This window comes from Geotrypetes seraphini, chromosome 11 (genome assembly GCF_902459505.1).
Source record: "Geotrypetes seraphini chromosome 11, aGeoSer1.1, whole genome shotgun sequence".
Lineage (NCBI taxonomy): Eukaryota > Metazoa > Chordata > Amphibia > Gymnophiona > Dermophiidae > Geotrypetes > Geotrypetes seraphini.
The window spans coordinates 125,210,293-125,237,818 of record NC_047094.1 but is presented as its reverse complement, the minus strand read 5'-3'; the positions used below and the strand labels follow the sequence as shown (position 1 = coordinate 125,237,818).

Below are 27,526 nucleotides of genomic sequence, written 5' to 3'. Positions count from 1 at the left end.
ATTCCAGATGTACAATTGTCAAGAAACACTGTCGTGCAGAGACTAGAAAAGATATGTGAAGACACAACTGTTGGAGGATATTTCAAATTGTGTTGCTTTCTCACTCCAATTGGATGAATCTACAGACATAAGAGACATAGCCCAGTTACTAGTCTTTATCCGGATGGTTTTTGAAGACTTCAGTGTTAAAGAAGAACTTCTTGGAATGATTTCTTTAAAAGGGAGCATTACCGGTCAGGAAATATTCAGTTCTTTCCATTCTTTTGTGACAAAGTGTAATCTTCCACTGCATAGACTTGTTTCCATCATTACTGATGGAGCAAGAGCAACGACAGGTGAGGTTAAAAGGGAGAATTACCGGTCAGGAAATATTCAGTTCTTTCCATTCTTTTGTGACAAAGTGTAATCTTCCACTGCATAGACTTGTTTCCATCACTACTGATGGAGCAAGAGCAACGACAGGTGAGGTTAAGGGTTTCATAGCCCTGTGTAGATAGCATGATGACTCCCCAAATTTCCTTTCTTACCATTGAATCATTCACCAGCAAGTTTTGGCAAGCAAGAGACTCAATACAAAGACTGTCAAGAACATCACTTTCAAAATTGTAAATTCAGTTTGTGGAAGATCACTTCAAAGATGGCTTTTCAATCTTACTCTTGATGAAGTGGGAGCGGAAATCATTTACCACACAGATGTAAGGTGGCTAAGTAGGCACAAATTTCTGCAAAGATTTCGTGATTTACTGAATGAAATAAGAAGTTTTTTGAAGGACAGGGGAAATGACCAAGCAGTGTTGGAAGATGAGGAGTGGTTATGTGATCTGGCATGTCTCATTGACTTTATAGGTGAAATAAGTGATATGAACTTTGAACTACAAGATAAAAACAAATGCATTGGTGAGATGATGAGTACAGCTTCATCCTACAAGAGCAAATTTGAGCTAATGATGACAGACCTTGGAAACAACACTTTTAATCATCCTAATATGCAGGACCATCTGGGACAATATCCAAATTTTGTTTTTCAGAACTAGAAGTATGTGACAAAAATCTGTTCTGTTATCCAGGAATTCCAATATAGATTCTGTGACTTCCCAAAAAATTGGAACAATTGTGGAGTACTTGTCATACCCATTCAAAGTAGATGTGGACATTAAAGAAATTGCAGCTGCTATCAGTAAAAATTACTCATTGAAGAAGCCATCTCTTGAAAACAAAATATTAACCCTTAAAAATTACATTTTTCTCAAGACTCGTACCGAGCAAGAATCGTTTTGGAAGTTAGTGCCTAGAGGCAAATTTCCCAATTTGAGAAGATGCAGTGAAGCTGTACACTCCTGTTTTGGTTCAACTTATTTGTGTGAATCTGTGTTTTCCCATCTGAAAATGACAAAGAGTACACAATGTTCCAACATGACAGATGAACATCTCCAGGATTCCCCGAGACTGGCCCTCACGCAATATTCACCCAACTTCAAAAACCTGGTGGATGAAACGCAGGCTCAGACATCTCACTAATGAACAAGAGCAAAATATTAAAAATTATGCATACTCGACCTAAATTTAACATAAATTACTCAATAAAAGTTAAAGAAAGATAAGACAGTTAAAGAAAGTTATTACTCAATAAAACTTTAAGAAAAAATGTACTTTCCATTTCCCCTCACAGTTCTTACTGGATCTTCGGCTCTGTTTTGTTTTTGCTTAATTTGCTTAACAGCTGATCATATCCAAGTAAATGACAGAAGATTCATTAAAAATCGGGGGAGGGGGGAAATCCTCCAACTTTATTGAATTAAAATTTAATTTGAAACTTAGGGCTCCTTTTACGAAGGTGCACTAGCAGTTTTAGCGTGCGCTATAATGCTCCACGTGCTAGACCTAACGCCTCCATAGAGCTGGCGTTAGTATTTTCCGTGTAGCGCGGGGTTAATGCATGCTAAAAATGCTAGCGCACCTTCGTAAAAGTAGCCCTTAATTTTCATGGTGGTAGATCACCGGCACCTTTGCACAGAAAAGTAGATCAAGATCTGTTCAAAGTTGGACATGCCTGATGTACAGTATCCTTGCACAATTTTGGCAACTTTTGGAGTCAAAATATTTCTTTGGCCACTGAAGCAAAACAAATGAAACTTGGCAATCATATAACTTTTTACGATATATTTAAGGAAACTAATGCAGATTTTCATTTTTTTTAAACCGACGTATGTAAAAAGCCTCAAAGTGGGCCATAAAAATGGACCGTGCTCCTGTAATAATGAAGCTATCACCATATTTTGTGACATGACTTTGTTCTCAAATATATGATTTCAATTTATAAGCTAATCTCATTACTTTATAATTTCAATTTAACATTTGTGGTTTAAAAAAAAAATGTCAATAATTGGGTATTTTTAACCAGCTTTTACAAAAAAAGAATATTCTGGAAATATTTTCAAATTAACTCTATTAGAAAAAGCATGTTTCAGACCCCCCTAAAAAAGTTGGGTTTGTTTTCCAACGCAAGCAAACAGTAGCTGAAAATAAGGGTTAAAAGTCATGGAAGTTGAAATATGAACAGCTCTTCAAGTTAAAAACTGTTGTTTTGCATTTTTCATGAGGAAAATATTTAATTTCATTGGTCTATGGTGGCATTGCCACTACTAGTTCAAGAAATTTGAACAAGCAACCTCATCACCGCAGAGGTCATACCCTATAGCTGTGCAATACCAGCCATGGGTAGGTCTCTTAGTTCAGGTTCCAAATCTTGTAGTTTTGGTTTCTTCACCAAGGTTCCAAAGCCTTCAGTGGGTTTGTCTGGTTCCCAAGCCAATGATTAGGCAGCTTAACATAGGTTCCCAAGCCTAAGGTGGGTATCTTCTATTGGTTCCCAAGCCAAAGTTCTGACTGCTTTTATTATTTATTCATCACATTTTATTGAATTTATGCCCCACATTTGCCATATTTGCCATTTCTGGAAACTGATATTGTCGCTCAGATGATATAACTGATGGAGCAAAGAGTACAGAAATAAGGTGGTAAATGTCTTGTCTTTCAGGCTAGTAAAATGAACTAGCAGGGCCGATACTTCAGCAATGTTGCCAATCCACCATATATGCTTGCAACATAATAACCATGGAGCAGTTGTGATATTATCAAGCATGGCATTGTAGTGTGAATACTTGAAGTTCTGGCCACAAAGTAAGCAGTATCATTTGAAACCTAGCTCACACGAATGGCTTTTGAGTCAAGTGGCACAAATTGATGATATTCTCTGGTTCCAGCTATTGTGCTGCTTTATTTTTCTCTCTCTTCTTGAAATTTCTTGCTTTTATCAATTTCTTCTTTGTAAACAAATGTGCAGATACAACGCAATGAGATCACATGCAACATGTCTCAATATTCGTTCAAGTATTTATTCAAAAGCTGGTTGAGTTTTTGTAGACAAGAATGAAAGTCATGAGAATCCACTATGTTAGTGATGGATCAGGTGCTCAGTATAAGAACTACAAAAATTTTGTCAATTTGTGCAACTATAAAAGTATTTTGGCACTGAAGCACAATGGAATTTCTTTGGTACAAGCCATGGAAAATCGCCTTGTGATGGAACTGGTGGAAAAACAGAGACTAGCAGCCAGAGCTAGCCTTCAAAGATCATTGAATAATTGGAGGCATCAAAAGATCTATTCAATTTCTGTGATAAGAATATACATGGAATTAAATACATATGCTTGGAGGCCGTCCAGACTCAGGGAAGAGACAAGGTTTGTGTGGGGACGGGGCTGGTGGAACAGGGTGGGGCCATATGCTGTCTTTTTTTCTACAACATATCTGTTAATCCTAGGAAAGTCCCACCCTGCATCCACCCCAACCTGAGCATCCCAAATTAGCAAGAGAAAAAACTAGTAACTTTAAGTTTAGTAAGAGACTTCCAAAGTGACTTATACAAGGTTACAAGTAGTGTCAACAACAAAAGTGGGATTTGAACACTGGCTTCATTGGTTTTCAAATTATTGTTTTAATCACTAGGAAAAAGGGAGTTATCATTGAGGAGGTAGGGAGTACACCTTAAGTGAAATTCCTTAGAAAGAAATGAAACGGCCTACAGTGGGAAGAGGGAGAAGAGAATCATAGTTGAGAGATTAAGGGAAGAAAGTAATTTGGGACGCTAAAGAGTCTAATACAGGGGTGTCAAAGTCGGTCCTCGAGGGCCGAAACCCAGTCGGGTTTTCAGGATTTCCCCAATGAATATGCATGAGATCTATTTGCATGCACTGCTTTCATTGTATGCTAATAGATCTCATGCATATTCATTGGGGAAATCCTGAAAACCCGACTGGATTGCGGCCCTCGAGGAGGGACTTTGACACCCCTGGTCTAATAATACGGGGAGCGGAAGTGGGAAGGGACAGTGACAAGCAAGGGGAGTGCAGAGTTAAAAAGGACAATATGGAAAGATGAGACTGACAGCAGTTGCATTGCAGAACATATCAGTGAGCCTGGGGGATGAAACGGCGCTAGCGATGAAGGTGAAGAACAGTGAGAATCACAATCTAATCATAAAATATAATTTACCGATCGAAAACTAACCGAGCCTCCCGCGCCGACAGCCGCTCTCCATCTCCATAGCAACCAGCTGCAGTGCTCACCGGGAAATTCCATCGTCAATCGAGCGAAGCACCCATGGACGACGCGGTCGCAGCTTCAATGGCGTTCAAACCTGGCGCCACGTCTGCGCGTCTCTCTTCTGGCTCTGGACGTTGACTACGTAATATCGCGAAAAGAGAGCAAGTTGCTCCGCCTCCTCCTGCTCACCGGGAGTTGTTGAAGAAACGAAAAGGTAAGTGGGAAAGAAAAGCAGAGGAAAAAGAGGCTTTGCATTGTCTTCTGTTTTTTTTGTATACTAAGATTTTGCTTTTAATGGTAATACTCTTTTGCCCAGAAATAGTAGACTTTTTCAATCTTTCCGGTTTTCCCTGGCTGCTTATTTTCTCCTTTGACGAGCTGTTCGGTGTGCCTGCATTTCTTTGTTGTCCACTGAGAGCCCCAACCCCCCCCCCCCCCCACACACACACACACACACACTTCATGGATAAGTCACTCTTTTTCTGGTATTCTTTTAGAGCCTCCTTCGATATCTCGGGCTGGAATACAGTCTAGGTAACGATAGCTGCTAGTGCCGAGCTGCTAAGTTACCCATGCCAGAAGGGAGACTCTTTTTTTGCCAGTCTCATCATGATGCAACATGGGACCTGCTTTCAATGGGTAAAATCGTAGACAACTCCTACAATCTTGGTGTTTCAGATACCGGGTGAATGAGGAAGCTTCTTCCACTGGCTTTGGTGGAACTGTCAGGTCACCCAGTTCTGGAAGAGAGATTTGAAGCCAGTTCCAAATTTATAAGAACTGTATTCTGGTGCATTATAATGAGGACTGACCTGACCACCAGGAGTTTGCTAAGGCCCTAAAGTGCTCTTTTTTTTTTTTAAAGTGCAAAAGGCATGTTAGGAATTATCTGGAAAGGAATGGAAAACAAAGATGTAAATGTTATTATGCCCTTGTATTGCTTTATGGTACAGCCGCACCTCAAATACTGTGTGCAGTTCTGGTCACCATATCTCAAAAAAGATATAACGGAATTGGAAAAGGTACAGAGAAGGGTGACAAAAACGATGAAAGAGATGGAATAACTTCCCTATGAGGAAAGGCTCTATAAAATAATGAGTGGAGGGAGAATCTAAGATGGTGGCGGTATAGCTGGCTGCTTTACAACGTGTCTCTACGAGCTACAGATTTACCTTCGGGCAGTGTTTTGCTCGGCTCATCCAGATGCCTCATTCTAAGAGGAAGGGTGCAATTCGTTTGAACTTCCACCCCGAATCAAAGATCGATTTTGGAGTATGCTGCAGTCGCCAGCGGTCCGATGCATTCTGGAGGTCCTGAGCTTTCGTCGGTGGGTGGAGCTGCCGGCGACTTCAGGTTGGAGATATCTCTCTCCCCTCCAGCAGCTATCCAACCACCACATCTGTTCCTCCCGCGGCTCTGTCAGGTGACCCTTGTACGGAAGGAACGTCAAGGGAGACCCTGTTTAAAGGGGCAGTAGCCGAGAGGAAGCAAGAGCAGAGAGTCCAGGGAGCTGATTTGTCTGAACTTGGAATTAGAAGACCTGCCGTGGAGACCCTTGAGAGCATATGGGATGCTCTCGAGAGATTAAACTTAACGGTTACAGGATCTTCCAAGGAATTGAAAACTCTCGTAAGTACTGTGGACAATTTGGAAAAGTCATTAAAAGATACCAAAGAAGAGTTTTCTCCAGAAACTAAGATACTTAAAGAAAAAAACAGACAAATTACAGCATGTAACAGAGGGGATTCTGAAAGAAAGAATTCTTTTGAATAGAAAAATTGAGCAATTAGAGAACTACAATAGAAGGTTAAATTTATGCTTACTAAATTTTCCAAAATCCCTTGGAGTTTCTCCACATGAAATGTTCAAGAAATATTTAATAGAGGTGTTAAAATTCTTCCCTGAGCTTATACCACCAATTAAATCGTACATATTATTTACCTTAAAAAAAAAGTACCGCTTGCCTCTACAGAAGGTGAAGGTTTGGAGGCCATAGAGCCACTAAACCTTACAGAGATTTTGGAATCCTCTGTGGTTGTGGAAACAGAGAGAGCCACTTTGTTGGTTTCCTTTGTTTTTGAACAAGATTTGATTTCAGTAATGATAACTGTTTTTTCGCAATTCCCAGATGTTATTTTATGGGAAGAAAATCTGGATTTTCCCTGATGTAACAAGAACTACACAGGAACAGAGAAAGCAGTTCTTAGCAATGAGGACAGAAACATTAGCACTTGGAGCAACATTTATTTTGGCATATCCATGCAAATATTCAATTAAATTCTCAGGTATACCTTTTTTATATCGGAACAACTTAGATCATTCCTGGATTTGAAGGAAATGTCAACCAGGACAGTTTAATAGGAACTAAAAAATAGTCATGATTATGGGAATATGAGGACCGTATACCGTTAAACCAATTTCTTTTTAATATATTCCTCTTTTGAGTTGCTCCTCACTCTTATTATTCTCCATCTGATGTGATATTGTGGTCTAAGAAAAATTTAATATTTGTTTCTTTCTTAAACATTTCTAAGTTTATATGATGGTTTCATTTCTCATGTGCTTGTACAAGAGATCTCTTGTGAAATTATATTAAAACTTCAATAAATAATTTTAAAAAATAATAATAATGAGTGGATTAGAAAGGGTAGATGTGAATCACTTGTTCACTCTTTCCAAAAATACTAGGACTAGGAGACATGCAATGAAGCTACTAAGTAGTAGATTTACAACAAACTGGAGAAAATATTTCTTCACACAATGTGTAATTAAGCTCTGGAATTCGTTGCCAGAGAATGTGGTGAAATCAGTTAGCTTAATGTGGTTTAAAAAAGGTTTGAATAATTTCCTAAAAGAGACGTCCATAGACCATGATTGAGATGGCTTGGGGAAATGCACTGCTTATTCCTAGGAGCAGCATAGAGCCTGTTTTGCTACTTGAGATCTAGCTAGGTGCTTGGGACCTGGGTTGGCCACTGTTGCAAACAGGATACTGGGTTTTATGGAGCTTCGGTCTGTCCCAGTATGGCAATTCTTATGATCTTAAACATATTGTAAAAATGTTCACTATTTGTTCACTTTTAAACATATCTTGTGAACTATCATATAAACATATTATACTGTAATACTTTCAATACCTTTTCAAAATATTTTAAAACAACCATAATGTTTGCGATTAGATTCTCTCTTAACTATAGCTATAAAATTGTTTTAAATTTGTGGAAAAATCTATCTAAGATTCATTACATACAATGGTGGACTTTAGTATGCACAGCTTATGAATACAAAATATATATTGCCAAAAAAATAACTTTACAAGTTCCAAATCCAAAGAGAATAGTATATAATTTTTATTATGTACAAACTGCTTAGATTAGAAGACTGATAGGCGGTATCCAAATTTTTATTAAATTTGAAACTTGAATTGACTATTTAAATTTTCATATGTTCATTTAGATAATTTCATTTACATTGTCTTAAGTCCAATATTAACACTGGGTTGTACTAAATGGCAGTAGAAATTTCTACCTCTGGCTGGTGAAGTCCTATGAGTGTCGGAGCATTTACCTCGCTGGCTTGTGGTAGAAACCTCTTCTGTCATTTAGTAACAGGAGCCTTAAGTTTATTGTTACTTGCATTATGCAATTACAATTATATAATATATATGAAAACTCTCTAATAAAAATACTAAGACTTAAATTTTTAAAAAATGCAAAAGCATGAGCTTACAAGGGATTTAGTCATCTTAACGTTAGGCAAAGCATGGAGAAAGGTAAGAAACTTGAGGGCATTTAACAGCAGCTGTGGATGTAAAATGGATGTTTTAGATATTTTTGTATGGTCTTTTTTTTTTTTCCAGGTTATGTTTCACAAAAGTACAATGTTACCGGTAAAAGTGAAAGCAGAAAAAACAGGTAAGAAAAGGAAATTGCAGCTTACACAGGGTTGTTTCAGGATTTTTGTAAAATATTTCTTTCCAAAATATGCTTCAATTTAAGGATTTATATTTGCAACCTGGACTGATCTGGAGGAGGAAGCAATATCTGCTCTGCCTGATGGAGTAAAATGGCAGCATTCTACCTGGGCTTGGCAGCCTCTGTTTGGTTCTGTAGAGGGATATTTGGTGATGTGCTTAGTCCAATTGGAGAAAGATGGCAGGATCTGTTTGGCATGGTGGAGGAGCAGTTTGACAGCTGCTAGCCAGGTTTTTGGATTTGTTTGGGTTTTTTACCATTGTGGTCCACATACTACTACTATTTATCATTTATATAGCACTGAAAGGCATTTGCAGCTCTGTATATTCAACATGCAATAGATGGTCCCTGATGTGAAGAGTTTACAATCTAATTTGGACAGATAGGACATATAGATGTTGGGGAGCTCCTTGCAGAGAGAATGTTAGGGTGGGCATAGATATCTTATGGGAGTTAGGAATTGAAAGCAGCCTTGGAAAAGGTGGCTTTTAGCTTGGATTTGAAAATCTGCTAGAGATGGAGCTAGACATATTGACTCTGGCAGTCTGTTCCATGCATATGGCGCAGCAAGATAGAAGAGATATGGAGTCTGGAATTGGCAGTGAAGAAGAATACGGATAATAGGGACTTATTCGAATGAACAGAGTTCACGTGGAGGAGATAAGTGAGGAGAGATGAAAATGATAGGAGGCTTGCGCCAGAAGACATATGAGGAGAGACTGGAAGCCCTGAATATGTATACCCTAGAGGAAAGGAGAGACAGGGGAGATATGATTCAGACGTTCAAATACTTGAAGGGTATTAACATAGAACAAAATCTTTTTCAGAGAAAGGAAAATGGTAAAACCAGAGGACATAATTTGAGGTTGAGGGGTGGTAGATTCAAAGGCAATGTTAGGAAATTCTACTTTACGGAGAGGGTAGTGGATGCCTGGAATGCGCTCCCGAGAGAGGTGGTGGAGAGTAAAACTGTGACTGAGTTCAAAGAAGCGTGGGATGAACACAAAGGATCTAGAATCAGAAAATAAGATTAAATATTGAACTAAGGCCAGTACTGGGCAGACTTGCATGGTCTGTGTCTGTATATGGCATTTGGTGGAGGATGGGCTGGGGAGGGCTTCAATGGCTGGGAGGGTGTAGATGGGCTAGAGTAAGTCTTAACAGAGATTTCGGCAGTTGGAACCCAACACAGTACAGGGTAAAGCTTTGGATTCTTGGCCAGAAATAGGCAAGAAGAAAAAATTTAAAAATTTAAATTGAATCAGGTTGGGCAGACTGGATGGACCATTCGGGTCTTTATCTGCCGTCATCTACTATGTTACTATGATATATGATTTCTGAGATAGATTATATTCTGATATAGTCCACTCCCGTGCCATTTCTTCCTGTTCATACATCTGAAAGCAGAGCTTAATTTTTAGACAGGATGTGAATTGTGCAGCTTATTGAAGGGGAAAGTGGGCAAAGAGCAATAGGAGTAGAGGGGTTGCATTAAGGAGGAAGAGTGACTGTTCTCTGCTCTGCTTCAGTCTAGCCCCCTCCTTTCTTTTCTATTGTAGGGAACATTGGCAAAAAAACCCCACTCCTACTATTCTGGTATGAAAAAATTGGCCCAGGCCATTCCTGCAGAAATGAAGCCCTGTTGAAAGTAAAAATAAAAAGTACACTGAAAAAACAATACCGCTTACTTGTTTGTTGGGGTTGCATGTATATATATATATGCTTTATCTCATTTCTTTAGATTTGGAGATGGTGAGTGCTCGGAACCGCCTGGATGCTGTGCTACAGGGTTTGCTTGAAAAAAGTGATGTGGACAGGTATGGTGTGAGTCTTTGCTACCATTACACCTAGGGCCTCTTCTAAACTGCGCTAGAGGTTTTAGCGCGGAGAGCTGCGCTGCTCCCGACACTCATAAGAACTCTATGAGCGTCGGGAGCAGCGCGGGCTTTGGCTTCCTGCGCTAAAACCGCTAGCGCAGTTTAGTAGAAGAGTGAATAGCCTCTAAAACTCAGAACAGTTATTCATTGCACATATACCACAGATGGCAGTGAGGATTTTTTTCCAGAAACAGGCAGTCATACTTGCTGATGAAGACTCTCTAATCCTGTGCTTCTGTTCTTTCTTTTAACTAATTAACATAATAAATGATGGCAGATAAAGACCTGAATAGTCCATCCAGTCTGCCCAACCATACAAGCCTTTTAAATTAATTTAATTTAAATGGTCCTTTTTCTTAGATATTTCTGGGCCAGAAACCCAGAGCTCTTCCCGGTATTGTGCTTAGGTTCTATCTACTGGAGTCTCCATCAAAGCTCACGCCAGCCCATCTTAACCATCACAGCCATCCAAGTTTATTTATAATTTGATATACCGACCATCGACAAGTATCTGGTCGGAGCTAAGTAATGTCAAACTTTGACTTTTTTTGGAGCACTAATTTTTTCGGCCAAGCCATTCACTCAGTGCTCGACAAAAATTATTATTGGTAGCACTGAATAGAGCTCCAAAAGTTGTGCAGGGTAGCTAAGTTTCAGTTTTTTTGGAAACATAGCTCGTGAGATATTGTGTCTCAAAGTTGTCAGAATGTCACTGTCGTACTGTATGTCATTGCAGTATGGGGTCAAACAAATGGCTATATCTCCACGAATATTCCACAGGCGAAACTAAAACTTTACCAAAGTTCGTTTGATACATGTGGGACTTTGTGCATAAAGTTTTATCAAAATCCGTGATGGTCATGCAGGGAGCCCTTGATCACTTGACATGGAATAACCCAATACTAAAATTTAAATTATAAAATATAAAATAGGGCAAAATGTGGATAGGACAAGGACAGAAACATAGACAAGATAGATACGAGAGGTGCTGGAGGAGGGGAAGATTTAAAATTACATAAAAAAATAAAAATTAAAGGGTGAGAAGAAGGGAAGGGAAAATACAGAGAGGGAAGGGAAGCCACTTCTTAAAAGCGATTCTCGTATGTAGGAGATGATTGGAGAAAGGATCTTATCTGGTATTTTGGTAAGCATCTTGAAATAGAAAAGGTTTAAGTTTGGTTTTAAATTTGTCAAGAGAATTTTCATGGTGGAGATGTGATAGCATTGCGTGGCAGAGAAGATGGTGTTTTTGGTATTAAAAAAATTATTTAATCGGGGGGGGGGGGACCATCAGTAAATTCTGATCTGCGGATCTAAGAGCCCTGGAAGATGCATATGGAATAAGATGTTTGTTTAAAAAGTCTGGAGAATGGGAAAGTTTAATTTTGAAGATGAGTAAAAGTATTTTATATGTTGTTCGATGGGAGACTGGTAACCAATGTGCTTCTCAAAGTAGCAGAGTGATGTCATATTTTCTAGCTTTGTAGATAAGTTTGTTGGCGGTGTTTTGGACCAGTTGCAGTCGGCGGATTTCCTTTTGAGCTGCATCGAAGCCATCCCCAGCCCGTCCTCAACTGAATGTCCATATACGGGACACAGACCGTGCAAGCCTGCCTAGTACTGGCCTTAGTTCCTTCAATGTATACCCATTATTTTCTGATTAGAGATCCTCTGTGTTCATCCCAAGCTTGTTTGAACTCTGTCACTGTTTTCTTCTCCACCACCTCCCTCGGGAGCACATTCCATGCATCAACCACCCTCTCCATAAAGAAGAATTTCCTAACATCACTCGAGTCTATCACCTCTCAACCTCAAATTAGGCCCTCTAGTCTTACCATTTTCTTTTCTCTGGGATAGATTTTGTTCTACATTAATACCTTTCAAGTATTTGAACGTCTGAATCATATCTCCCCTGTTCCTCCTTTCCTCCAGGGCAGTGTATCGCAAACTGTGCCACCTGAAATTTCAGGTGTGCCGTGGTACACTGGGGAAGAAGAGAGGTGCGATGACTGAATGTCTACAGGACATGCATCTCGCAAAGAGAGGCACGTCCTGTAAGCAATCTTCCAACGCTGGCACCTCTTCTCTCTACTGGCCTTTCTCTCCAGCGTAGGTCCTTCTCTCGGCACAAGGCCCATTTGAAAGGCCTTTGCGCATGTGCTGATGTCATCACGCAGATGCCAGCGCACTTCCGGGTGTCTGGAGCTGGAACACTAGGTTTAGTTTTCCTGGCTCAAAAAGTTTGTGAGACACTGCTCTAGGTTATACATATTCAGGGCTTCCAGTCTCTCCTCATATGTCTTCTGGCGCAAATCTCTTACCATTTTCATCGCTTTCCTCTGGAATGCTTCAAGTCTTTTTATGCCCTTCACTAGATACGGTCTCCAAAACTGAACACAATAATCCAAGTGGGGCCTCACCATCGACCTGTACAGGGGCATCAACACCTTCTTTCTTCTACTGGTCACGCCTCTCTCTATGCAGCCTAGCATCCTTCTAGCAACAGCCACCACCTTGTCACACTGTTTCTTCACCTTTAGATCTTCAGACACTATCACCCCAAGGTCCCTCTCCCCATCTGTGCATATCAGCCTCACCACCCAGCACATAATGCTCCTTCAGATTTCTAATCCCCAAATGCATTACTCTGCACTTCTTTGCATTGAATTTTAGTTGCCAGATATTAAACCATTCCTCTAACTTTTGCAGATCCTTTTTCATGCTTTCCACTGCCTTTTTGACTTCCTGGACTAGCATGTGTGGAAGGTCCCATGCTTTCTGCAGCTTCCTCTGTCTCTTCAGGTTTTTCCTTAGTGTCCATATCAGACAAATCTGGGACCATTGGTTATGTCTATCGACCAGTGGATGGAAACAGAGAAGATAAGTAGTAGAGAATGACACGGGGAAAAAATCTGTCTCCGTCACTGCCCTGTCACTGGTCCCACAGCAGCCATAAAAGTAAAGTACTGCATTATTTAGCTTATTCCTTCCTTATAAATAAAAGTTCTGGCTGCTGAACTGGAGAAAGAGATGTTCAGCTGGCAGGGCTTTGTTTATAAATTTTTATCAACACAACTAATATACTACTTTATTCTAAAGCAAAGAAAATAAATAAATAGAATTTTTTTTCTACCTTTGTTGTCTGGTTTCTGCTTTCCTCATCTTCTCATTCAATTCCTTCCATCCACTGTCTGTCTTCTCTCTGCGCCTTCCATTTGCTCTGTTACTGTGCCTCTCCCTTTACCCCACCCCCCCAATTTGTCTGGCACCCATCTTCTTCCCTTCGCTCCCCCATAGTCTGGCATCTCTGTCTTCTTCCTTTCCAGCGTCTTCTCCCCACTGTCTCTTCCCCATTTCCCAGCGTCTTCTCCCCACTCTGTCTTCACCCCACTTCCTTCACCCAACCTTCCTCAGGTCCCTTCAGCGTCTGTTTTTCTCCACCCCACCTTTCTTCCCTTTCTCCCTCCCTGCCCCTTACCTTGGTGGCAGGCAATTTCTAAATTTTTCCTACCAGCAACCGGAGCGTTGAAATCGCGTGTGGCTGCAGGAAAAGTCATCTCTGATGCAACTTCTGGTTGCTCAACCCTTTTCGTCCATCTCTGAGGGAAGCCAAGTAATAGCCAGTCACATAGTTCTAAAACTTAAAGGCCTTCATGGGACAGTACTCGGATGTCCTGCACAATTTGGCTGCACCCACCCAAGTGTATCTCTTCGAACCATGAGCTGCAAGCCATTTTATTAAACTTTATGACATAATTCATACAATAAGTTAGTACATTTCTTATCATAGTTAAATCTCTTCAATTGCATATGACTATTTTGCCACTAGATCCATATTTGGTTCATTAGTCATTTGATTTCTTCTCAGTCTTACTTCATTAGTAATTTTCTCTAGCATTAGCAAATCTATAATGGTTTCAGTTAATCATATAGAAACATGATGGCAGATAATGGCCAAATATATGGCCCGTGTAGCCTGCCCTTCCACAGTAAACATTATCTCTTTCTCTCTCTGAGATATCCCACGTTCCTATCCCAATGCCTTCTACCACCCTTTTTGTAAAAAAGTATTTCCTTGATTATTCCAGAGCCTCTCACCTCTTAACTTCATCCTATGCCTTCTCATTCCAGAGCTTCCTTTCAGTTGAAAGAGACATGACTCGTACACATTTACGCTACATAGGTATTTAAACGTCTCTATCATATCTCCCCTCTCCCGCCTTTTCTCCAAAGTATACATATTGAGATCTTTAAGTTTGTCCCTGTACGTATTATGATATAGACCATTTTAATAGCCTTCCCCTGGACTGACTCCATCCTTTTTATATCTTTTTGAAGATGCAGTCTCCAGAATTGCACACAATAATCTAAATGAGGTCTCACCAGAGTCTTATACAGGGGCATCAATACCTCCTTTTTCCTACTGGCCATACCTCTTCCTATGCACCCTAGCATCCTAGCTTTTGCCGTCACCTTTTCAACCTGTTTGGCCACCTTAAAATCCTCACATACAATCACACCCAAGTCCCGCTCTTCTGTTGTTCACAAAAGTTCTTCACCCTTTAAACTGTACCATTTCTTTGGGATTTTGCAGTCCAAATGCATGACCTTGAATTTCTTAGCATTCAATTTTAACTGCCAAATTTCTGACCATTCTTCAAGCTTTGCTAGGTCTTTCTTCATGTCTTTCACACCATCCGGGATGTCTACTCTATTACAGATTTTGGTATCATCCGCAAAGAGGTAAATCTTACCTGACAGCCCTTCAGCAATATCACTTATAAAAATGTTAAAAAGAACAGGCCCAAGAACAGAACCTTGAGGCACACCCCTGGTAACATCCCTTTCCTCAGAGCGATCTCCATTGATCACTACCCTCCGTCATCTTCCACTTAACCAGTTCCTGACCCAGCCCGTCACTTTGGGGCCCATCCTAAGAGCACTCAGTTTATTTATTAGCCGTCTGTAGTACACTGTCAAAGGCTTTGCTAAAATCTAAATACACTACATCTAGCGTACTCCCTCTACCCAATTCTCTGGTCACCCAGTCAAAGAAATTGATCAGATTTGTCTGACAAGACCTACCTCTAGTGAATCCATGTTGCCTCTGGTCCTGTAATCCACCAGATTCCAGAAACTTCACCATTCTCTGTTTTAAAACTGTTTCCATTAATTTGCTTATCACAGAAGTCAGACTTACTGGCCTGTAATTTTCCACTTCTTCCTTACTTTCACTTTTGTGGAGAGGAACCACATATGCCTTTCTCCAGTCCTCCGGTATCACTCCAGACTCTAGAGAAGCATTTAAAATGTCAGTCAGCGGAGCTACCAGAACTTCCATTAGTTTCCTCAGCACCTTCAGATGTACACAATTCAACCTTATTGCTTTGTCTACCTTTAATTTAGGTAGCTCCTCATGACCACAACCCTCTGAAAATTGATCAGGGTCTACCACTCCACCATCCCTTTTCGCATTTGTCTTCTGCAGTCCTGCTCCTGGATCTTCAGCCATGAACACAGAAATATTTGTTAAGCAATTCAGATTTTTCTTTATCAGCTTCTACATATTCGTTCCCTTCACTTGTGAGTCTCACAATGCCACTTTTGTACTCTTCCGATCACTGATATATCTAAAAGTGTTTTGTCTCCCCGTTTTACTATGTCGGCTATTTTTTTCTTCCTTATTCCTTACCTTCTCAGCTACTACTTTTGAGAACCAAAGTAGCCTTCTGTTCCTCTTACTTTTACTTACTTGCCTCACAGAAAGATTTGTCACCCTTAAAATAACTCCTTTCAGTTTTGCATTTCTACTCCTTCCAGACGTTCCCATCCGAACAAAGTTAGTTTTTTCAAAGTCTAGAACCTTTTGCTTTTGAATGAGCCCTCTCTATACCCGTCTTAATATTAAACCATGCCATGCAGTGATCACTGGATGCCAGAAGATCACTCACTAACATCAGAAACACTTTCCCCGTTTGTAAGCATTAAGTCCAGTAAGACCCATCAGCAATTTAGGGGGGTTACATCTAGACTATCTGAAATCATCATGTTACTTTACATCTGGATAACTTATCACAGAGTGTTATCTTACGGTCCAATGACTTGTTCTCTGTTCTCACACATAGGTCATTAAGCATGGTATTTCCTCTATTCTGTCACTGGGACTTTCCATTGCTCAATCTACAGGATATAGCAGCTGGGACAAACATCTGTTTTAAACTAAGTAACAGCTTGCCAATAATATTAAGCCAATTATTCTCTTTTACTGTATCCTTAGAGCAGGGGTGCCCACACTTTTTGGGCTTGCGAGCTACTTTTAAAATGACCAAGTCAAAATGATCTACCAACAATAAAATTTAAAAAAAACACAAAGCACAGTGTACGCAGAGAAAATGTTAATTATTTATATTCTGGGGGTTTTTTTCAAAGAGATCAAAGCAGATGACTTTATGCAATGTCACTTCAGTAACAACCATACAAAAATAGACAAATATACCCCCTCCCTTTTTACTAAACCGCAATAGCGGTTTTTAGTGCAGGGAGCTGAATGCCCTGCGCTGCTCTCGATACTCATAGGCTCCCTGCGCTAAAAATCACTATTGTGGTTTAGTAAAAGGGGGCCATAGTGCAAAATATAGACAGCAGATATAAATTCTCAAAATGGCCACATTTTGATCACTAAATTGAAAATAAAATCATTTTTCCTACCTTTGTTGTCTGGACATTATTCAAATCTTGTTGGTCCCAGGCTCTGGTTGTCTTCTGATAACTTGCTTGCCAGGATCTCCTTCTTTCTTCTTTCTCCCTGCTAACCATCCATCTTCTATCTCTGTCCTCCCCTTTCATTTCCCTTCCCTCCTCTGGAAGTCTGGCATCTTTCCTTTTTTTCATCTCCATCCACAGATCCACCTTTCTCAACTACCCTTTCATTGAGCATCTCTCCCTCCTTCCCCACCACCCCAGGGTCCACCCCAGAGTCCATGCCTTGGAAGGACTCCAAACACCCATGAGTGACGCAGTGCTCTCCGCTGAACCCACAGTTTTTGGCTCCTCAATGAAAAGGTCACTAATGCCTCTGAGATCAGCTCCTCTTTATGGAAAAGCTGGAGGACCTTCAGGTTACCCCAGGAAATTCTTTTTCACTGAAAGAGTGGTTGATCGCTGGAATAGTCTTCCACTACAGGTGATTGAGGCCAGCAGCGTGCCTGATTTTAAGGCCAAATGGGATCGGCACATGGGATCTATTCACAGGGCAAAGGTAGGGGAGGGACATTAGGGTGGGCAGACTAGATGGGCCTTGGGCCCTTATCTGCCGTCTATTTCTATGTTTCTATGTTTCTATCGCCAGAATCATTCAAAAGATATTCTAGGACTGATGGATGTCATCCTAATTGCTTTAGTCCCTTCACTTCCTAGTAATACAAATAGACAACTATTCTGCTGGGGATACACCTTACCCTCTTAACAAATCACCAGGGCCAGTTGCTGTGCCTCAACCTCAATTGACAACGTGGAGCTTGAGAGGTGCTTCATAGATAAAATACCCACAGCAGGTTAAATTAATCCTGGCATCCCAGTGGTCTAGTACCTGGAAATCTTACCAATCCACATGGAACTGCTTTATGCATTGGACACATGCCAGATACCAGAACACTCTATCTTGTTTTGCTCCCCTTCTACTTACCTATTTTCTACATCTGGCCGAGCTGGGCCTTTAGACCACATCCATATGGCTACACCTGTCAGCAATTGCAGCCTACCATGACCAGGCAAATTGATCTCACTGCACCCTCATATATCTGATTTCATGAGGAGCTTTTAAAATTGCTTCCTCCCATCAACATCCTGGCCATCATCCACCACAGCTTGAAACTCACCAGCAAGTGTGCTAGTATCTCCTTTGGTTGTCTGTGGATAAAGCAGAATTGCTTACCTGTAATGGACATTCCTCATAGATGGGCAGCAGGGGAATGCAGCCACACTTACCTACCCTCTATCCCCACTATCAGTTAGTTAACTACTCAGACAGCTTAAAGATAAAATTGAAGAGACACGGGGTAAAGATAAAATTGAAGAGACATGGGGAGCTGCAATGAATGCAGGAACTTTCTCACATGTCCAGTAAACCAAAACCTTACTTAACTAGAGGAGAGTACCGACAGACACATTCAGTCCCTGCTGTCTTGAAGAACCCCCATCACAAGTAAGCAACTTCCCTTGCTGCATGTGTACTGCAGGGTCTAATTCTTAGTGCTAATCTCTAGGATGATTTCCTTCAAGCTGAACTTCTGGCCATCATGGCTTCCCTCCTTTTTGAGCATTAGGTGTCTTGTTTTCTGTTGCAGGGAACACATGGAAGATGACACCTGCAAAACAACCTCTGATTCCCACAGCAAGTGAGGATTTTTTTGTCTTCTGTTGTAGAACCTTATAGCTTGGGAATGTCAGTGTATACTGGCTACGATAAAAGTGCACATAGATCCTTATCCAAATTCAGCTTTATTTATGAACAGTAAATCCTCCTAAGCCTGACATGGTGTACAAAATCAGTATCAATGCATACAACATATACCTCTTTCTACACTCAGCACACAAGCCTAGATTCCTTATGTAAAGTCAATAGTTAAGTTCCAACAAACTGTATGTACATTGGGGCGTGTCAGTTTTAGAGGTAGATTTTTATTTTTTTTCAAACTTTACAACCTACTAATGACCAAATTATGCAATGTAGCTGAATGTGTAAAAATTAATTAATATTAATTTAAATGTACAAATTGTCTGAACTACATCTGTAGCCACATAATTGTTTTTAAAAATGTCATTTATGCAGTTAATTTAATATTTAACAAAATCCAGCAAAGAGGTCAAATCTTGTTTGCTTATGTTTTGGCTCATGAGCTCCCTACTAACCATCAGACTTCTAATATAATGTTCCCTCCTTTCCCGATTGTACACATGACTAGCAGCCTCGGTTGTCATTTTTACACACCTTTCTACGGACTGGGTGTGTGATGGTCATGGAACCACCATGGGCTTGCTCAGAAATGCCTTGATCTATGCTGTTGTCATAGTACAGGTAAGAGCTCCAGCCAAGTAATTGGGTGAGTGTAGTTGCCTCATTGTTGATGGATGGTGTTTTCCTGGGTCTCACCCTGCTGTCTCCAAGCTGTTTTCTCATCTCCTTCACCTTTGTTCTTCAATATCTTCATTGCATCTCTTCTCTCCTGTTAATCTTCACTGTACAACATAGCTGCAGAACCAACTCACTGTACCAAGCTGACGGAGCCAGCTAGCAGCAATTTGAGCTGGTGGCTTCAGGGGGGTGGATCTTGGCCAGGGCTGGCTTCTTCGGGTTTCCGAGTGGATGACTCTTAGGACAGATGCCAGCCTGTTGGGTTGTGGGCTCACTGCGGGGCCCGCTCCATTCAGGGGCAGTGGACTCCTGGTCCACAACGTTGGTTGACCTGTCATCTGGAGCTTTGGAAAATTTGGGCGCTACTCATTCTCCAACCCTTCACTGCCCGTGGTATGTGGATCTTGCATGTCTTCAGTGAGACAAGATGTTCCGGTTCCCTCTTCCTCGTTAGCTTCTCAGTCAGGGACTTCGGCCACATGGGCTGCTGAGAGACAGAAGATGAGCCTTTGCCCAGCGAAACATCATGCGAGCCTCCTGGTCCAAGGGAGCACTTTTCATGCCCCCTTGACAATTTACGTATGCCACTACTATGGATTTGTCGGAGAAGACCCACACTGCTTTTCCTTCCAGAAGGGGCTAGAGAGTGAGTAACACCAGCCGAATTGCCCTGAGCTTCAGGCAATTGATCGACCAATGTTTCTGACAGGGAGTCCATTGCCCCTGAACATAATGGTCCCCCCAGTGAGCACCCCAACCCGACAGGCTGGCATCTGTCATAAGAGTCGTTCATTCTGATATCATAAGAGTCATTCATTCTGCCCTGGTGGAGAGTCTCCCACTAAAGTCACCAGCTCAAGCTGTCTCCGTCCAGGGGAGCATCATCTGAAGGGGATGACGCTGCTGAGACCACCGAGAGAGGAGGAACTCCTGTAATGTGAGCTCGGGTCCAAGGGACCACCTCTAAGGAGGCTGCCATGGATCCCAGAACCTAAAGATAAAGTCAGGATAAAGAGTGGGCTCAGATATGTCTTGAAATGAGTAAGGCTTCCTCATGTGTACTTATTCAGGAAAATGCTTACAAAGTATTTATGAGGTGGTATTTTACTCCTGTGCGCTTTCACAAGATGTATCCTGGGGCTTCTGCTATTTGTTGGAGATGTGGGGTGGGATATGGTACCTTTTTCCATATTTGGTGGGAGTGCACGGTCTTGAAACCTTTTTGGAAACAGATGGTGGGATGTCTGTCTCAATTGCTGCAAATTCTTCTACCCTTTATAAGGCTTTTGTTGGGCCTTTATAATGTGTGCTTGCATACCTGGCAAACTAAGCTTCGTCGATGTGGTCTGGCAGCAGCAAAAGCACAGTTACTTAACCGTAACAGTTGTTATCCAGGGACAGCAGGCAGATATTCTCAACAGTGGGTGATGTCACCGACGGAGCCCCACAGCGGACAGCCTTGCAAGCAGACTTGCTTGAAGATCTTTGTAAGAGCTTACGAGTGCTGCACTGCGCATGAGCAAGTGCCTTCCCGCCCAAGTGAGGGTGTGCGTCTCCTGTGAGGTACCTCAGTTCAGATAGCTAGCTAAGAAGCCAATCAGGGGAGGAGGGTGGGTTGTGAGAATATCTGCCTGCTGTACCTGGATAACAATTGTTACGGTAAGTAACTGTGCTTTATCCCAGGACAAGCAGGCAGCATATTCTCAACAGTAGGTGACCTCCAAGCTAAGCATAGAGGGATGGAGGGAGAGTTGGCAAGTTATGAGAAAAGATTTTGTAAAACAGACTGGCCAAAATGGCCATCCCTTTTGGAGAAAGTATCCAGACAGTAATGAGAGGTGAATGTATGAACCAAGGACCAAGTGGTAGCCTTGCAGATTTCCTCAATAGAAGTTGATCTGAGGAAAACTATAGACACCGCCATTGCTCGAACTCTGTGGTCCGTGACTCTACCCTGCAGAGGGAGACCAGTCTGAGCATAGCAGAAAAAGATGCAAGCAGCCATCCAGTTGGATATGGTTTGCTTCGAAACAGGATGCCCCAACTTATTTGGATCAAAGGAGATTAAAAGTTGTGGGGCTGTTCTGTGAGGTTGAGTGCGTTGCAAGTAGAAAGCCAAGGCATGCTTACAGTCCAAAGTATGGAGCGCCACTTCTCCAGGGTGAGAATGAGGCTTTGGAAAAAATACTGGAAGAATAATAGATTGATTGATGTGAAATTCTGAAACAACTGTAGGCAAGAAATTTGGATGAGTGCGGAGGACCACTTTGTCATGGTGGAAAACTGTGGATCCGCAACCAAAGCTTGTAACTCGCTGACTCTTCGAGCAGACGTGAGGGCAATCAGGAAAACTATTTTCCAAGTAAGGTACTTGAGATGAGCCTTATCAATTAGTTCAAATGGAGGCTTCATCAATTGAGCCAAAACAACATTGAGATCCCAGACCACTGGAGGTGGTTTGAGCGGTGGATGAACATTAAAAAGTCCTTTCATAAAGTGGGAAACCACAGGGTGTGCAGACAGAGGTTTTCCATCAAGAGGCTGATGAAAAGCAGCAATCGCACTGAGATGGACTCGGATAGATGTAGACTGGAGTCCAGATTGTGATAAGTGAAGTAAATAATCCAAAACAGAAGCCAAGGAGGTAGACATTGGCTCCATATGGCGAGTGGAACATCAAACAGAAAATCTAGTCCATTTCTGGCCGTAACACTGCCTAGTGGACGGCTTTCTGGAAGCTACCAAAATATCCTGTACAGACTAAGAGAACTGTAGAGAGTCTGTTAGGTTGAAAGGTACCAAGCTGTTAAGTGTAGAGACTGCAGGTTGGGATGTAGCAAGGACCCTTGACTCTGAGTAAGCTGAGAAGGAAAAACTGGTAGAAGCAGAGGCTCCCTAGTGCTGAGTTGAAGTAGAAGGGAGTACCATGGTTGGGCCACCGAGGAGCTATCAGAATCATGGTGGCATGTTCTGTCTTGAGTTTGACAAGAGTCTTGAGAATCAGAGGGAATGGAGGGAAGGCATAGAGAAACTGACCCATCTATTCCAGGAGGAAAGCATCTGCCTCGAGACACTGGGGAGAGTATATTCGGGAGCAGAATTGAGTCAGCTTGTTGTTGAGGGGAGAGGCAAAGAGGTCTATTTGAGGAGTCCCCCATCGAGCAAACACCTGACGTAGAGGCGAGGAATTGAGTGTCCATTTGTGTGGTTGCAGAAGACGACTCAATTTGTCCGCCGGACAGTTGTGCTGACCTTGAATGTAGACAGCTCTGAGAAAGATGTTGTGATGGATTGCCCAATCACACAGCTTCAGAGCTTCTTGACAAAGGGAGTGAGATCCCGTACCTCCCTGTTTGTTGACATAGTACATGGCGACTTGGTTGTCCGTCCGGACAAGGACTACCTTGTCGTGAAGAAGGTGTTGAAAAGCTTTGAGAGCATTGAAAATCGCTCTGAGTGCCAACAGATTGATGTGACAAAGACGGTCCACAGGAGACCAATGACCTTGGGTACGGAGACCGTCTAGATGGGCTCCCCATGCGTAGGTTGACGAATCTGTTGTGAGAACCTTCTGATGAGGGAGAGTATGGAACAGCAAACCTCTGGAAAGATTGGAAGAGAGAATCCACCAGTGGAAAGACTGTTTCAAAAAAGGAGTTACTGTAATTTGTTGAGAAAGTGGATCAGTAGCTTGTTGCCACTGAGATGCCAGGGTCCACTGAGGTGTGCAAAGGTGAAGTCTGGCAAAGGGTGCCCATGAACTGTAGAAGCCATGCGACCGAGCAGAACCATCATTTGTCTTGCTGAAATTGATGTGAGATGAGACACTTGATGGCAAAGGCTCATGAGGGTATCCCGACGTGGTGGAGGTAGAAACGTTCTGAGTTGGACAATGTCCAGAGTGGGTGGTATTGTTGGGGGGATCTCCTAAAGAACCTCTCAGAGTGCTCTGATTCAATGGCATAGCGGGTGGGGTGTGGGGTACGGGTGTTCGTGAGTGGGTATTGGGTTTATTGCTGTTGTGCTGAGAGGTGTATCTTGTGCACTTTTGGTTTGAAGATTGTTGTATGGTATTCTTGCTGTTTTGCATTCATGAAACTACTGGTATCCAATTTTGCTGTTTTGTATTTCTTATATAATATTCAATAAAAAAAATTTTTTTTTTTAAAAAACAAGATAAAGTCAGGCCGTGTGAGCCAGACAGTCCAAAAGAGCTCTGATCTACTGTTGAAGTTTCTCTCTGCATGTCTCGGGAAGAACCCCACTACCCTGCCGGATGTCGAAGAGAAGACCAGGGACAAGAAGGCATCAAGTTGCTCTTCTTGAAGTTAACAATCCATCGCAACACCTGCAACAGAGACACCACTGTCTCCACCGCACTTTTGCACTCCGGACAAGACAGAGCTCAGATTAACCAATTGTCCAAGTAAGGGTAGACCTGAAGAAAGGCTTCCACAACTACCATCACCTTGGTGAAAGTGCGGGGCGTTGTCACAGAGCAGCAAACTGGAAATGCGTCTTTATCAGGTACTTCCCCCCAGGTTGAAACCTGACAAAGACACAGCGAGACCCGGAAACCTGCAACAATGCCAGCTGCGGAAACCCTGAGAGAACACCTAACCCAGCTCCACGGGGAGAACATCTTTAAACCTACCAGAGACTTTTTCCATTCTATGGACTTTCTCAACAAAACTCAAATTTCTGACCTACTGACTTTCCCGCCAAAATTCAAATTGGTAGACTGCCCTATTCCCAATCAGGTCAATGAACCCACTATTTACAAAGTCACACTGCAGACTTCAGAGCATACCTTGGAGAAAGCCACAGCATGGTGGCTGAAACATCGGTTTCTACTTGACAAAGATGCAACAATACCCGTAAACCTGCATCTTTGTCAGGTAGAACTCAACGTTTCAGCCACCATGCTGTGGCTTTCTTCAGGGTATGCTCTGAATTCTTCAGTGTGACTTTGGGTTCACTGACCTGGAGTCAGCTCCAGATGGACTTGATGGCTTTGGCAAGAAACTCGAAGGCCAGGCGCTTTTTCAATCGATGAACGCAGCACAGATGCCTTGGTTCAGCCCTGGCCGGTTCACAAGCTCCTGTATGTTTCCCTCCATGGCCTCTGGTCAGTCAGGTCATCCGCCAGATAGCAATGCATCCTGGCCTGGTGGTTCTAGTATCTCCGGATTGGCTTCATCGCCCTTGGTATGTGGATCTTGTCTGTCGTCAGTGGGACGAGAATCTCCAGCTACCGCTTTATCAATACCTTCTCAGTCAAGGGCCGGTGCCCATGAAGATCCCACAGCGCTTTGGCTCTTGAGTGCTCAGCCTTGATGAAGCACAATTATTCAGAGGTAGTTAGCTTGACTCTTTTCCACTCAAAGAAATCCTCTACTATGGCTTATTATGCCAAAACCTGGAAGGCTTTCCAACAGTAGTGTGCTAAGGATCAGGTGGAGCCTGAGAGGGTTCCCAAAGCTTGGACACTAGTTTTTCTACTGCTTCCATTGACATTTTACTAGTGCTTTACCCAGATTGTCCGTGTGTATTGTATCAAACATTCAAGACAGACTCTTGATTAAGGCACAGATGCCAAAACACTGCCAGTGTCGAGTCTATGAGCTTATGTGGCATAATTATCAATCAGTCTCTGTAGGATTCCATACGACCTGCCCTCTCTTTATACACTCAGTTGTTTGAAATAGCCTGCTTTTCTGACTTGGTTATTCTCCTTACAGGCTTGAAGATTTTCCAGCCAGTTGCCAGATCCTGTGAGGAGTTTTCTGTTAATATGAGTATTACTGAAGGTTTTCCTTGGGGTGTTTGTTGCACACAGCATGTTGGTCCTGCATTGTTCCTCAATGTTTTTCTGAGTTACCTTTGTACCTGTTTTTGTTCATGTTTTGCAGAGCAGCCCAATTCAAGACTTGTTTGTATTGTTGGGGGATCTCCCCCCATACCCCCTTGTCATGGATATGTTCAGATATGTTACTTGACTTTGGGACTTAACTGGATATGTTTGCTAGCTCTCAGGCTAAGGGGGTGGAGCATGTGCTCAGAAAAATGTTGGATTTCTGCAATTCCTGGATTGCGGGTTGGGATTGAACACCTAGCATCTGGAATCCTACAGGGACTAACAGAAAGAAGATTACCGAAGGTATAAACCATTTGTATGTCAGTTCTCATATCAACTGCATGTTGTGTCTTATGCTGTTTTATTCTTCAAAACATAAGATCTCCTTTCTATATTACTGGGACCTCGGCCACAGGAGTCAGCTTTGTTGGAACTGTGGATACTTTACCACCTTCAGTACTGAACAAATGCCTTTACTTTGTCCAAGAATGGATAAACATGGTGGTTTTGGCACCCTCAATCTTTGTGAACTGTTGGCTCTGTTCTCTGTCATTTTTGCTGGCACATGTACAAAAGAAAAACATTTCGCTCAAATTTTCCGCTTCAACTCGATGTGTACAGTATAGCCTATTTTCACAATAAAGGAAGCCAGTAGAAAAAAATAAAAATGTGTGTGCACAGTTGCTAAGCAGGTTGTTCACCCTCTCCAAGGTAGGGAGAACGAGAGAGCACTCTCTAAAGTTAAAAGGGGATAGATTCCATACAAATGTAAGGAATTTCTTCTTCACCCAGAGAGTGGTGGAAAACTGGAACGTTCTTCGCATCGGTCTTTACAAAAGAAGACACATCCAACGTGCCGGAACCGGAAAAAATCTTCAAGGGAAATCAAGAGGGAATATTATCATGCATGGAGGTAAGCCTCGAAGACGTTCTCAGGCAGATAGATAGATTAAAAATTGACAAATCTCCTGGCCCAGATGGGATCCACCCGAGAATACTGAAAGAGCTCAGAGACGAAATAGCGGAGTTACTCAGGCATATTTGCAACCTATCCTTGAGAACAGGGATAATCCCGGAAGACTGGAGGATAGCAAATGTTACACCAATCTTCAAAAAAGGATCGAGAGGCGACCCGGGGAACTATAGACCGGTGAGCTTGACCTCAGTTCCGGGGAAGATGGTCGAATCAATGATCAGGGAAGGTATCAATGAGCATATAGAAAAAAACAAACTGATGAGAACAAGCCAGCACGGTTTCTGTAAAGGACGATCGTGCCAAACAAATCTACTGCATTTCTTTGAGGGGGATAAGCAAACATTTGGACCAAGGTAACCCCGTTGACATAGTACATCTGGATTTCCAAAAAGCCTTTGACAAGGTACCCCATGAGCGCCTGCTGAAGAAACTGTGGAACCACGGGGTGGAAGGGGACGTCCACAGATGGATCCAAAATTGGCTGGCGGATAGGAAGCAGAGGGTAGTAGTAAAAGGACACTACTCTGACTGGAAAGGGGTCACAAGTGGTGTCCCACAGGGGTCTGTGCTGGGACCGCTGCTGTTCAATATATTCATTAACGATCTGGAAACGAGCACGAAGTGTGAAGTTATCAAGTTCGCGGATGATACAAAACTCTCCAACAGAGTAGAAACTGTTGAGGATTGCAAAGAATTACAGAGCGACCTGAACAAACTGTGTGAATGGGCAAAAAGATGGCAGATGAGCTTCAACGTGGAGAAATGTAAGGTCTTGCACATGGGGAAAGGAAACCCCACATACAGCTATACGATGGGAGGAAGGGTGCTGGGGAAAGGCACCCTAGAAAAAGACCTGGGGGTATTGGTGGATACAACAATGAAACCAGCGGCACAATGTGCAGCGGCCTCAAAGAAAGCAAACAGAATGCTGGGCATTATCAAAAAAGGTATCACTACCAGAACAAAGGAGGTTATCCTGCCATTGTATCGAGCAATGGTGCGACCACATCTGGAATACTGTGTCCAATACTGGTCACCGTACCTTAAGAAAGACATGGCGATGCTTGAGAGGGTCCAGAGGAGAGCAACTAGGATGATAAAAGG

General features: G+C 42.2%; 2 protein-coding genes across 7 annotated transcripts in view; one reads left to right on the top strand and one right to left on the bottom strand.

Moving 5' to 3' along the window:
- ARHGAP33 (Rho GTPase activating protein 33) overlaps positions 1-4,719 on the bottom strand; it is a 251,481-nt gene extending 246,762 nt beyond the window's left edge. The window contains exon 1 of one of the 4 annotated variants that reach the window (XM_033962518.1): positions 4,570-4,719. The gene's annotated coding sequence lies outside the window, so the exon portion shown is untranslated. Of the gene's footprint in view, positions 1-4,554 lie in introns of all 4 variants that reach the window. The other 3 variants (XM_033962514.1, XM_033962513.1, XM_033962516.1) reach the window with 3 other exon arrangements.
- LIN37 (lin-37 DREAM MuvB core complex component) overlaps positions 4,689-27,526 on the top strand; it is a 38,962-nt gene continuing 16,124 nt past the window's right edge. Inside the window, exons 1-4 of one of the 3 annotated variants that reach the window (XM_033962522.1) lie at positions 4,689-4,819; positions 8,465-8,519; positions 10,321-10,396; positions 18,802-18,852. In XM_033962522.1, the coding sequence (XP_033818413.1) occupies positions 8,468-8,519; positions 10,321-10,396; positions 18,802-18,852 (179 nt within the window). In that variant the 5' untranslated portion in view covers positions 4,689-4,819; positions 8,465-8,467. Of the gene's footprint in view, positions 4,820-4,841; positions 4,903-8,464; positions 8,520-10,320; positions 10,397-18,801; positions 18,853-27,526 lie in introns of those variants that run through there. The other 2 variants (XR_004541031.1, XM_033962521.1) reach the window with 2 other exon arrangements.